At 33.4% G+C, this 14,374-nt stretch overlaps 1 protein-coding gene across 2 annotated transcripts in view; it reads left to right on the forward strand.

Annotated features, from left to right (window-relative positions):
• Positions 1-14,374, forward strand: part of TRHDE (thyrotropin releasing hormone degrading enzyme) — a 392,470-nt gene that overhangs the window by 285,807 nt on the left and 92,289 nt on the right. Inside the window, exons 8-10 of one of the 2 annotated variants that reach the window (XM_002823522.6) lie at positions 6,740-6,805; positions 7,428-7,615; positions 13,116-13,204. In XM_002823522.6, coding sequence (XP_002823568.4) covers positions 6,740-6,805; positions 7,428-7,615; positions 13,116-13,204 — 343 coding nt within the window. The remainder of the gene's footprint in view (positions 1-6,739; positions 6,806-7,427; positions 7,616-13,115; positions 13,205-14,374) is intronic. The other variant, XM_054527400.2, reaches the window with a different exon arrangement.

Raw genomic sequence — 14,374 nt, forward strand, 5'->3', positions numbered from 1 at the left:
ATTTAATAATAAAGAAAGTTTTCAATAATTATTTATACCTTTTCATCTTTGACTCTTATCTAATAGAATTAAAATATAAATATTATTTTTTAATCTTTGCATAAAGCTTTCTTAGGGATTTGTTACTCATTTTTACTTAATCTTAAAATTTCCATCAATTTCTAGGTATGAATCCAAATAGACACCTTGGTCTATAGTCTAGCTTTCTTTGTTTAAGTTGGTCATCTGTCACTGTTGTAGTCTCCTTGCTCCTGTTTCTCAAGGTTAGGGAATGTAAAAACATCCTCTGAAGTGCATGGGCCAGGCTTCAAATGGGTTTTATTCAACTCTTGTGTGACTTTGCTGTGATCTGATGCTTTTAGTCTACTTTTGTTGTTGTTTATGGATCCCTTTAAGATCATCTTACTCTAATAATGCACATACTTACAAATGTATAAGTTCAGAACTTACGGTTCTCAGTTCAGAAGCCTCTGCTTTGGAAGCTTTGTTTAAGACAAAAGTGTTGCTTTTTAAAATGTTTTTGTTGTTGTCACTCTGTCTGCCCCCCAGTCTATAGAACCTTCTGCACTTTATTTCAGTTTTAATCTTTCTCTCCAACATTCTTGTCTGCTTTTAAAACATAAAAATTAAGTATACTTGTCTTTTACGCCGTATCTACTGTTCATAAGAACAACAAAATCCTAACTGATGTACTAAATAGAATTTAGTGTTCTTTAGTTTTTATTTTGTGTAAGTTGTAGGCAATAGTTTAATTTCTTACTAGGGGTTGCCAAGATAATGTAGAAGTGCCTTCCTTCATTTTGCTTAACCCATGAGGGTTGTATTATGCAAGCAACAGAAACAAATTCTGGTTAAATTAGGCAGAAAGGAAATTATTTGAAGGATATAGGTAGCCCATTGAATCATTGGGAAGGCTGAAGAACCAGGCTTACAAAGTAGAATAAGAACTAAAGGAGACTCAGAAATCAAGAGATGTAGCCAAGGTGATGCCACAGGAGTGAAGGTTCAGCTGTTCTCATTAGAGTGGCTACCACAGGACCCTCAGTGTCACCATGACAGGCACTACTCTTTTAGGATTCATAGTCCTAAGACGAAGCATCCCCTTGTCTGAGGCCAGAGCACATGCCCAGGCTTTAGCTGCCAGGCAAAGTGGAGAGGGAATATTTAGTATTTTGTCCCTTCCATTTCAATAGAGGGATTTTGCCTTCCTCCCAGATTCCATAGTGAGTGATTGCCCCCTATAAAACTGGTGTTTAAATGCTGGAAAGCCAAAAGATGACAAATGCCCACTACAAATTTTTTGAGGTACAATTATTCTTGATAGAAAGCAACAATATTTCAAACTCTTGCTTCAGCCTTCTTGTCACATAGTCAGAAAAATCAGTGCTTGAATTTACCTAGCATTTCCAGACTAGTCTTACAACTATAGGACATCCTACTTCCCAGTGTCAATGAGTCCCAGGCTGCTGTACCCTGTCTCACTGGAGAAAGCACTATTGGTGGTGGTCTCCCTATACCTAGCTGTCCTCTCTTTTTTATTAGCTGAATTCTGATTTTTTTCTTGTAAGTTCTCACCCTCTTATAAACAGCCATATACTTTAGAGGACTATGTCTTTCCTTGGGTAAATTTCAAACAATGCTCCCTTAAGATGCAGTAACAGATTCTTGCTAGAGCATATGATGCAATGTTGACAAATGACAAATGTGGGAAATTTGCTGCAGAATTTGAGGGGAAGTTTTCCTGATGCTTTAAAGGAGGTTCTCAGGAAGAAATTCTGTATCTTTCCTCTGTACAATGTCACATCTGAATATGATGCTTGGGATTGCTGCTGCCATCTAGCCACGAACCTGAGAATGGAGCTAAATCATAGATGGGGTGGGACCGAAATAATTCCAGAAGAAAGTGGCTGCAGCTCTGTCCTACCTACTTATGATAGGAAAGAATAAATACTCCTATTTTAAAAGTCATTCTAGGGTGGATGCTTATTACCTGCAGCTAAACACATGTAAATGAATCCATATGGTTTTTGTGGAATCATCCCTTTATGTCTCAAGGAGTAAACCATTTATGTGGTTAGTCCTCTATCCTAGCATGCTAAAAGACTCATTAATAGGAAAGCAATTATTCCATAATTATTTCCATGTAAATCTTAAAAGATAATAGTGCTTTACTTCCTTAACTCACTCTTTACTTTTCCCCTTGTCTTTGTTAGTCCTGTTGGCTTTTACACATGACATGTTATGAAACACATCACTTGTTAGCAAATGAAATAAAACAAAAATGGTCTCGTATGTAATCGTTCACAATTTTTGATGACATTATATGCAATTGCATGTATCCCTTCAAGTTATATGCCTGACAAATATATACTGAAATATTGAATTATGTCCTGTATTAATATTTAAATATGATATTTTGGGGGATCCTGACAGATATAAGAAATCTATGCTTACTGCATTGTCAGTTATCAACAGAAACAAATATTGCAAAAAGAAAGACAAATCACACACACACACATACATGCTCTTATTACTGCATTTTAAATATATATATGTATATATGGAGAGAGAGGACAGGGAGAGAGAGGAGAGAGAGAAAGAGAGAAAGAGAGAGAAAGAGTGAGAAAGCACCTATTGTGTACTAGACTGGGCACAAAGATGTTGGTTAAATAGTGGTGAACAAGACTGGCAGGATCATTACTCTCACGGATTTTACAGACTGTGTGAACAGTCAAACTAATAAACAGGCACCTATGGCACAGTGGGATAAATGCTATTATATAGAACATTGTGTGACAATATAAAAGAGATATTTAACTTGGAATTAGGAAGGAGGTTGAAGTGGATGGGGAATGATTCCTGGAAGAAATGCCTCAAAATTGAGTCCGAGAAATTGAGTGGAATTGAGGTAGGCAAAGGAGAAAAGAATATGTAGAGAATTGCATGTGCAGAGAACCAGAAGTGAGATAAAATATCCATTAGGCATCTTCAGAAAGCTGAAAGTGGCTAAATTAATGCAGGGAGCAACAAGTTAACAAATGGGATTTGAGAAATACAGAGGGACAAGACTATGAGGGCCATTTTTAGGTTATATTAAGGAGTTTGGACTATATTCTGAACATAGCAGGGATTTATGTGTGTATTTGATCAAAAATATTCTGGCTTTGTGGGAGAGACTAGATGTGAAAGGGACAAAGCAGGAGCAAGGGCAGCTGTCACCACCCATGTAAGATTCTGTAGAGTAGACAAACAGGTATGGGAAAGTGGGAATCTTGGAGTATATTTAGGTCGTTGATTATTAATTGAATATGGTGGAAAGGGTGATCAAGGCATCAAGATAACTCTTTGCTAGAGGTGGATGAAAAGGTCTTCACTGGAGAAGGGCCACCAAAAGGAGCCAATATAGGGGAGGATAATGAGTTCCATTTTTAATAGGACTCAGTTATGTGGCTAATAGGACTCAGTTATCTATGTGGCTTGGATATCTTGGATATTGGATTTGGGCAGGCACAGGCATGGGGTTTGGATGTAGGCTGAAGACTCTGAGTTCCAATGTTCTGATTTCTTAAATGATGATAATAATGTCTACCTCTAATGTTGTTGTGTGGATTGAATGAGATAAAATATAAGGCAACTCGCACAGTGTTAAAAAGGAGACAAATATTACTGTTTTCATGTGCTGTGCTCTTTCATTATTATTGATAATCATGCATTTCCTTCTCGGTTACTCAGTTTTCCAACCTATAGCCTGAGATTATTAAAAAGATTACCAGAGAGAATGACCACTGAATATTTATGATGTGCTAGGCACTCTTCACTCTTTTAACACTGTATATTGAATCATTCAATTCTCAAAAAAAATATATACAGTAGTTATTTTATTATCCCCATTGTTATATATGTGAAGATAGGTGCGAAGAGTTAAATGGCTTTCTAAAGCTCATATAGCTAGTGAATGTTGGACCTTGTGTTTGAACCAGGGCAGGCTCTTGTTACTGCATTTTAAACCACTATGCTATGATACCTCTCTCCATAGGCAGATGTAATATATTCTTGTTAAATAGAATTTTAACTTTTAATCAGTCTGTATTATTTGTTATGTCTCTTAAGAATATTCTGGTGATTATTTTATTCCTTACAATAACTCTGTTATTTCTGAAATACCTAGTATAGAGAAACCACAATTCTTTTAAAGTTAATATTAAAACATTCTTCTATTTTATGTCATAATGTCAAATCTGCTGAAGACTGACTTTTATACACATAAATGTAAACTTAGATTTCCATTTCAGATTTATATGTCTAAGGACTTTCATATTCACTGACTTAGAGGTTTGAAAAGAACTTAAAATATTTTTATTCAATGAGATACTAAATGTGATTTCATCTTGCCAAGTGGTTATTATACCAAGACTTCTATAGCTTCAGTCATGGAAATCTCCCTACACAAATCACATCTCAGTATTTGTAGTTGTTGTCAGTAATCTTTTCTTCACCATTGTTTCTCCTGTACTAGAAAGTTACCTGAACACACTAAGTGCTCCATACATTTTGTGGAATTAATGAAAAAAAAATAGATGACTGATTATTGAAACACACTCATTATCCTTTAAGTTTGTTTATAATTCTGCAAAATTTTCTTAATTCAAGCTGTGAGTATGTTTATGCAAGCTTTCTCTTTTAAAAAAAAGGGAAACTTTTTTTAAAAAGTTGGCACATGTAAAATTCCAATAACATCTGAATATTAGGGTTACTGAGAGTTCAAGAAGATATGTTATCTTCCCTGAATACAGAGACAGGCAAGTTGGAAATTGCTTCTTATGTCTGGATAATTTTCATTTCAGCCTGCTTGAAGTGGAAACTTGAACCTTTTTCTAAACTGAGGAGGGAAGAAATAGTTCAAACTGACGATACTAGGACAAGGTCAACTCATATTATGAATAGTTAGACTTCTATGATCTTTGAGAAGAAAATTGTATATTGGATTTTATAGTATTCCTTTATTTCCACTTTGCTGAATTAGCCTAGCAGCACTACCCATAAACAGAACCTAAGAGTAAAGAGTTCTAATATTAGCACCTTTTATTATTACATCACTAAAATAAAATGCAAGTTAGGCCTGGTGGCTAAGGCCTGTAATCTCAACCCTTTGGGAGGCCCTGGAGGGAGACTAGCTCGAGCCCAGGAGCTCAAGGCCAGCATGGGCAACATAATGGACTCCTGTTGCTACAAAAAATTTAAAAAAAAAAATAGCTGGATGTGGTGGTGTGTGCACCTGCAGTCCTAGCTACTGAGGAGGCTGAGGAAGAAGGATCACTTGAGCCTGGGAGGTAAAGGCTGCAGTGAGCCATGATCATACTACTACACTCCAGCCTGGGTGACAGAGTGAGATCTTGTCTCAAATAAAAAATTAAAAAATAAAATAAAATGCACATTTATATTGTAAATCTTATTCCCAAGTTTATTCATTTAAGTGAAAAAAAAGCATAAAGAATAATTTTGAAAGTTAAATCTGAAATAGTTAAATCCTGGTCTCTGGGTTCATGTTGAAAAACCTCATATGGAATGTTCAAAGCCAAATCAGGATTCAGAATGGTTATTCAGGGTTATATTTTTTAACAAAGTTATTCATAACACCTGATGGCAATGATGAATTTGTGGTTGCTAAGTTAGTGTTGGACATTGCATCTCTAGGCATCTGATTAAGTGGGAGTTGCCATTTGCTGTGCTGTGAGTTGCCAACAAAAGCTGAACCTGTCACAGGTGTTACAATTTGTATTTCAGAAACTTTGCTTCCCCCAAGTTTAATTATCCCCAGGTAGCCCACTCCATATAAAGTACTGAAGGGGTCAGCATTTTTCTTTTCTGTACTTTGATGTAATTTAGGATTTTGTCTACTATCTATATGTTGCAGAGATCATGGAATTTCAAATGAAGGAGGAGGGACTTTTACAATATAACACTATTTTCATATTCATATTTCTGTTTTGAAATCAGAAAAAATAATGCAAACCAGCCATAACTAAATAGCACATTGAGGAGACAAACCATGCTTCTTAGAGGAGAACAAAGTGTGAATCAGATAGAAAGTGTATAGGTTTTACCACTAATAACTAAACATTAAAAATTGCAAGTCCTAAGGCCCAAAATATTAAATAAACTTAGGAATGACTTTTTCTTATCAGATATTAATGTGTGTTTCAAATCCATGGAAATAAATATTTATCATTATTGTAATAGGCAGCCTTTCCTTTGCAGAGAGACCACTGAACTGGAGACAGATTGTGAAGAGAGTATTCTTTCAGCAAAGCAATCCCTCTTAATATCAGCATATATTAGCTCTTTCTTTTTTTCATAAAATATTTCTTTTTCAACACTTTAACGCAAAAGCCTGATGGGAAGGTTTCTCTAAATATTTCATTGAAGAGGTAGTGTTTTCAGAATTGACTGAGGTTGACTTGCTCAGTTAGAGAAAGATCTTTGACCCTGGATATCTGTAAGAAGTTATTATAGTTATGAAAATAATTTTTAAGAGATTAATATTGTTCGACGACTTAATTAGGAGATATTCTATAGTTAAATCTCTTTGGAATATTTTTAAATGAGATTATTTATCTTCTTTTATGTCCTTTTTTATTAATATAATTCCAACAAATGAAAATTATTAATTGAGAAATAAATGTGTTTAGTAGTTACTGTTTAACCTTTGAATTATAATTACAATTTTATATTCTTGTAGGATTATTTAACCATTCATAAGTATGGCAATGCAGCCAGAAATGATCTCTGGAATACATTATCAGAGGTAAAGTATAGGAAGCTCAAATATCAAAACCTCTACTTGAATATTTGAATTGCATTTATAAGACATTCATAGCCTTTATTGACACTGACAGTTTGTTTTTACTTTTTACATTTTTCATTTGTTCATATTGATTTTTTGTTTTTTATAATATATTATAAAATAAAGGAGTTTAAAACTAAACTACAAATGGTAGTAAATGATACCTCGCCTACTTTCAAACATGACAATACTTCTGAAATGTAAGTTTAACATGGTGTAAGATATTCATGTTAAAAAAAATTGAAGTTTTAAATAATTTTTTCTAAAGGTCAAATATTTAAATGTGACACTAGACATGATGGGAATAATTCCTGATGCTTCAGGGATTTGCTTTAATAATAACATTTATTTTATGTTATATAGAAACTTTAATGTTAATACAACTTTCATTTTTATATACATGTATGAGGCTTAACTTAGGGCAAGAAGATTAATTTCACTAACACATTATATTGGCTTCAATGACTTTAAATGTTTTCATATTCAGGTAAATAGTAAAAATAGAAATAAAAATGTCTTAATGTTAATTATGTTGATAATTCATGTTTATAAAACTAATTTATACATTTTTTTTCTTGTAAAGGCTTTAAAAAGAAATGGGAAATATGTAAATATACAAGAAGTAATGGATCAGTGGACACTCCAGATGGGTTATCCTGTTATCACCATCTTGGGAAACACAACAGCAGAAAATAGAATAATAATTACCCAACAACATTTTATCTATGATATCAGTGCTAAAACTAAAGCACTTAAACTTCAAAATAACAGGTACGACATTCTTTTTTACATGAAAAATATTGTTTTTATTCTTACATTTGCAGGTTTAATATTTCAAAGAGCATTAATAACACAATTCTGAAATGTTGTAAGTGAAATATAGTTTTTGTTTCTTTATTTACACAAGTTACTTTGATTCTCCTTTTACTCCCATTTCCCGGATATCTGAACCTTCAAGCTGAAAAAACACCAAAGTTATTTGTTTAGGAAGACAGAATTTTAAATAATCATGGTGTTTAAAAAAATAAAATGTTACTTTTCACTTTTCCCCATGAATGTTTCTTGAATTAAATGCAAGAAAGTTAAAACGTGTTGCTGTGAATTAAAAGGAATTGAGCAAACTGTGAGATTTATAAAACAAGTGAGAACAGAAACTCATAATGCAGAAAAACTAAAACAAAAATCGAATTAAATAATGTCTGAGTCAAAGGAATTTAAAACGATACCTTAAAATGATCTAACGATTAATGCCACTTAGTATCAACATATGTTCTCTTTCTCATTTTTAGTGTTTAAAATCAATAGACAGCATACACAGGATCTTTATTTGTTGTTTCTTTAACTTTCTGCTGAAACTCTTATTTAATTACCAATAACTCAGCATATAGCATTTTTGTTTCTTTTCTACTTTATGTTTTCTATTTTGTGTCTGATTAAAGTCTGAGCCAAGGAAAGATATTAAAACTTAAATCAGTCCATTTCATTTCATTTAAGATGCCCTAGTAAGACTTTCATTCCAGTGAGGGCTGGGGGTAGGGATGGGGGATGGGAGGTACAGGAAGAGGGAGAGAAGTTAAAATTGATAAACGCAATGAGATGTTTGGATTGGGTTACTCATGCTGTCTCCCATTACCTTGGAAAATTAGGAGTCTGACTTTATCATCCACCCATGTCCAGGAGATCTGGAACAGACATTAATTTGCTTTGTCATCTCTATGAAGAATGGAAATTGTTCCCCTGTAGGCTGGCTCCAAGACCAGCCAGTCACTCAATCTAAGTGACTGAGAAATTCATGAATGTTTCTGGTGACTACATTTGGAATCCGATTTAGGAAAGCAGTGTCTTCTATCACTCTCTCCATATACAGTCTATGTTTACCTTCAACATGCTACCCTTTGAAATCCAACTGTGTAGACTCGTGGAATGTGCTAGTACCCTGCCACACTCTCACCACTGTTAGGGGCTGACTCTGTCAATGCTTCTTCCCCGAGCCTGGATTTCCCACATCTGCCAAGTGCTGTTTCTAATCTTCTGATGTCTGGCCCCAGGCAAAACAAGCACAAGCGTAGGCATCAACTCTGGCCTTGCCAGGAAGTACATAAAAACTACTCGACTGTGGCAAAGTTAGAGAGATTCGGGCCAGGCCTTTGAGAATGATCAGTGTGACACAAGCATCACTGATGCAGAAAAACATAAAGGACACGCAGATGACAGAACAAATTTTGAACAAAAATATTCTGTCAACCTATAACATACATCAGATGTACCAGCCAGGAGTCTGATTCTTTAAAGGAAGAATTTCTCCAAGGCTGTACAAGCATATGTAACATCTAGACAGCTTTGTCGGTTTGTCTTCTGGAATTATAAAATCATATGTATGATTTTTAAAATTTATTTTATTTGAGACGGAGTCTTTCTCTGTCTCCCAGGCTGGAGTGCAGTGACGCGATCTTGGCTCACTGCAAGCTCCGCCTCCCGGGTTCACACCATTCTCCTGCTTCAGCCTCCCCAGTAGCTGGGACTACAGGTGCCCGCCACCACACCCGGCTAATTTTTTGTATTTTTAGTGGAGACGGGGTTTCACCGTGTTAGCCAGGATCGTCTCGATCTCCTGACCCCGTGATCCACCTGCCTTGGTCTCTCAAAGTGCTGGGATTACAGGCGTGAGCCATATGTATGATTTTGAACTCTGAGAACTTGGCATATAAAATATTAAGAGTAAGATAATGCAGGACATCCTATTCGTCTCAAAAATGATTTTCTATTTGTTTTGCAATTATAGAGCTTGTAGCTGAAAATTTATTATTACAATTTCATATTATTGATCATTTAATTCACTATAACATCCTGGTCAAAGCTTCAATACGATTCTCTCTGGCCTGTGGATATAGCCTTCCTAGATCTTTATTTCACAAAGCAAACAGTTGATGGAGTAAAACCAACTGCCGATCTATTCCAGAAGTCCTGTGAAATCTGTATATTTTCTGAGCCAGGAAAATCAATTATTTGCCTTTTCATTTTTCTAAGAAATACTAGAACATCACTGCAATATGCCTAGAACATTTTAAGTGAATCCAGTAATTATATTTTTATATGTAATAGTTGTATTACAACATAGAAAGGAAAGACCTTTACATAACTAAATAGTCACATAAACTTAGCTGATGTGTAACGGAGTATAAAATATATTCTAGAATTTTGGTACTTGGGAAGTTGTGAATTTGCGTAGCCTTTTTCATTATAAAGTTAATGCATTGCAATGTAAAGTAATGTCTCCCTATACACTGAGGAGCTTCTCAGTGTTCTTTGCTGCAGAGAATTTTACTAACCTCCACAGTCATACTTTCCTTCTCTTCATGCCCTGATGTTGGTGACATCTGAACAGTTTTTCACAGTCTGGACAAATGCTTCATTAATATTGATGCTATTTTATAAAAAGATGTCTCATTCAGGTTTATATGCACCCATTCTTTGCTGCCTTAATATGATCATTAGAATAAAAGTTGCTTTATTATAACAGTGAAAACGACTGATAAGAGAGGCAGTCCCAGGAACTGTTAAAGAAAAAAATATCTTGATGGGTCTTTTTTTAATGCTTAAAATAACGTGATGAAAATTCAAGTTAAACTGAAACAGCTGCAACACAATCTAATTTCCTAAGTTATTTTTTCTAATATCTTTTTAAACATAATCCATTGCAGTCTTGGATTTCTTTACAACATAGAGGGCTTTTCACTAAACTATGTTTAGGGTCTTCTAGTCTTTTAAGTTATAATCACAAAGCAACATAATTATCAGGCTATCCTTGATTTTAAAATGAAATTTATGAAAAGTCCACATATATGATGTTTTGAAAGTTATGAAATGTATTGACAGTACAGTATTTCAAAAATAAATACAAATTTCAAATATGCTTGGTAACTTGGAACTTTTAATTTGTCTTTGTTACTATATGTAGATTTTGATTATGTGTGTGCATACACACAAACACACCTAGAGTAGGGAAAAATTATTCTTAGGAAATATATAATTTTTTTTTTAAGTTTTAAAAAATGCCTCAAAGTTTGTATCCCCAAACCTTATAGTTATAAGGTTGATAGTTTAACTTAGTTAACCTTATAGTTAACTTGTATCTGAACAGCTATGTGATATGATGCCTGACATTTAGGAAGTGCTGTATGTATGTGATATTGACATGCAGGTATTTATGTGAATCGTTTTCCTGAATTTTAGAGATTTTTTTCTAAAACCCAAATATAGAAACAAACCAACTTTTATCATAATCTCTAGTTGTTTAGAACAAATAATTTAAATACATGGAAATTATGTTTATTAGGGGCAAACAATGATTCACAAACATTTTTTGATCATGCTACAAAAAAGACACATTTATCCTTGAGAATTTTTAAACGTCCTCAATTTTATATATTCTTTGCCTTTTAACCAGTACTTATTTGGCTTCACAATTTAGCTGACCCAACTCAATATGGAAAATATGTACTAAAGTCAAGTTTCTGAAGTTAATCTGTCTTACCTATAGATGGGTTTTATGCCTTTTATTCCAAGTCCATTCAATCAGATTCAATAGTAATTTATGATTTAGAGTAGAAATGACTTCTATTTTCAGGCTTTTTGAAGATCTAGGGACACAAAAATGAGCTTATCATTTAATTTGAGAATCAGACTCATAGTTGGGCATCATGGTCTCTTAACTAAGTATTCCAATTAACCAAAAGAGACCCATTATTTTTAGAGAACAACTGTTAATGAAATAGATCAGTTCTTTGTCTCCTCCTCACAGTAAATCTGTCATTAAATATCTGGGGCATATTTTTAAACCTATATTGAAAGCTTGGAAGTATTTGTTAAAGAGTTTACATGAGTTGTTGTTCGTGAACTACTGTCTAAAGAGTCAATATAGATTTTGCTATTATAAATTGTTTTGTTACCAGACTGATTGTATGGAGTCCTTATTAGTATAGCATAGTATCTCCACATAGTTTGCCCTCCAAAATGTTTTTTTTTCATTAAGTATAGGATATAGTTTTAAAATTAAGAACTGTAAACATATTATTTTGATTTTCCATACTGGAGATAGGGTTGGTATGAAATTATGAATTTCTTCCAACCTTCCATCTGGACTCTTTACTATTACTGAATTCTGTTTATTGTGAATGGAAAACATGGAATAATAAAATAGTCAAATTTCACACAACAGAGTCATAGGAAATGTCCTTCTCTCTCACTCCTCAAAAGACATATTCATTATAATGTTTATTACCTCCAGGCATGTTTCCCGAACATTTTTTAATTCTTTATTTATTCTCACAGTTATTGAGGTCACACAATATCTTGTTTTACATTTCTAAAATAGAAAAATATTTTTTCCATACTGGAATTGTTGGCTACCCTATTGATAATGGTGAAATGATAGATTGAAATAATCTGGCTATATTTCAAGAAGGAAACAAATATAGTCATTGGACTTATTGTAAGACCATCCAGCATATCTCTGGCTATTCATTTGAGATTAAACTGACATTACTGCATGTATAAGTGTAGGCCTCAATTTTTATCCTATAAAAAGGTAAATGTTACAAAATGCTTCTCTTTAATAGTTGAGTTCATTGATTGGTCCCTGCATGTTGGTGGATGCTTTGACACATCAAGCTAGAAATTCCATTTTGCAAAACAGAGCATTAAGTGTGTCCCACAATATTCTTTCTATGGATCTGGATTGTATGGGAATCTGACTAGCTTTTTTTTTCTTTCTGCTGAGTAACTTTAGATATGTCATGTTAACTTTTCTATAAAGTACATTAATAGTGTCCCACAGAGTCATTAGATAATAAATAAGGAGAATATTAAAATGTAAATGCATGAAGCCACTGAAATGTGTCTTAATCTAACATAAAAACAAGTAGAAAGAAGTTATGTTTAGACTTTAATCAATATGGCTCAGGTGTATAGATATTAGGTACTTTCTATTTCAAATTCAAAATGCGAATCTTTTTTCCCCCAAGATAAATGGTTTTGTTGGCAGTTCTCTTTGCACTGCAATTAAAATTCTTAAAGGCCAAGTATTCTTAATGGCATTGAAAGACTGAATTCATCTTTTTGACTTATGCCTTACTTTTATGACTGGAATTATTATTTTTTAGTTCACCTAATGAGAGTAATAAAAATCACACAGAAGGCGCATGGGAAATGTTTTTTGTTTTTGTTTTGATATAGTTATTTTTATTCTTAAAGCTTCTATTTTATTTTGCAGTTACCTGTGGCAGATTCCATTAACTATTGTTGTAGGAAATAGAAGCCATGTGTCTTCAGAAGCAATTATTTGGGTGTCTAACAAATCAGGTAAACTATATATTCTCTCCTGAGGAACTATCTGGTTTCAGATAATTGTTTAGCAACTTAACCTCTGGTTTCAGCTGTTATAAAATGTGAATAAAGACAAATTAGAAAGAGAATATAAAGAAATGATTATCAACCCTATAAAATTAGATATAGTATAGTTTCTAAATAGTCTAATTTCAGTTTGTTTATGTAATTACTAAATTTATTTGTTTCTTTAATGGTAGAGAGAAAACTTAAAAATAAGTGTAATACTAATCTTAGGTGTTTAAAATTGTATTTCTTTGTAACTCCACATGTAATTAAAATATAATTATAACCTCAAAGAGAAGAGTATGCCAAATATTGAAAACACACGTCTCATTTTTAATTCCACTTTCCTATCTTCTCTTTACCAGACTGTCTCTTTAAAGGATGAGAGAGGCAATATTCTCCATGGAATTATATAATTACAGGGCCAAAAGGTCGGGGGCTTGGACAGGTTAGCAAGCCATCTCTTAGGTGGGGTCAAACCTCAAGGAGCAGAGAGAGATGAGATTCTATTCTCTTTCTAAATATCTTCAAATAAGATAGTGACCTATTTCAATTTACTGTCAGAAAGCTATTTCTTGAATCCAATCTATAGCCTTCATTCTACAGTGTGAAACAGGTCCCTTTATTTCTGTTTTCCACTGAGTTAGAGAAAAAGCCAATTATCATCTTTTATGTAACATTTCATTTAGATTTAGATAGTCAAGTGTGCCCAGATATTGTTTTTCCTACTCCTTCCTCAGATGCTGTTAATTGATGTTATTTTGCTCTTTCATAAGCCTTAGTTTAAAAAGCCACAAATTTTTTATTTGAAATAGGGTGAGGTATAAATAAATAAACAAACACAGTTTCTTCTCCTCAGCCTTGCTATTATAAGGGAGGTTTAAGTGCTCAGAATACATATATGTATACATGCAAGAAAGTTGTTACAGTAAAATCTAATCTGGTTGTCAGCAGTACGAACACTTACAGTTCCATGCAGATGTTTACATACATTTTCAGGTTATTGTATTTCTAACACATAAAGACATATGATGAAAACATATGCTTTTATTTATATACACTGTATATGAAACATTGATAAGTAATGTAGCAATGCATTGAAATACTTTAAAATTTGTTGGTGTTTTTTTCCTTTTAAAT

The sequence above is a fragment of the Pongo abelii genome, chromosome 10 (assembly GCF_028885655.2).
Source record: "Pongo abelii isolate AG06213 chromosome 10, NHGRI_mPonAbe1-v2.0_pri, whole genome shotgun sequence".
NCBI classification, from domain to species: Eukaryota; Metazoa; Chordata; class Mammalia; order Primates; family Hominidae; genus Pongo; species Pongo abelii.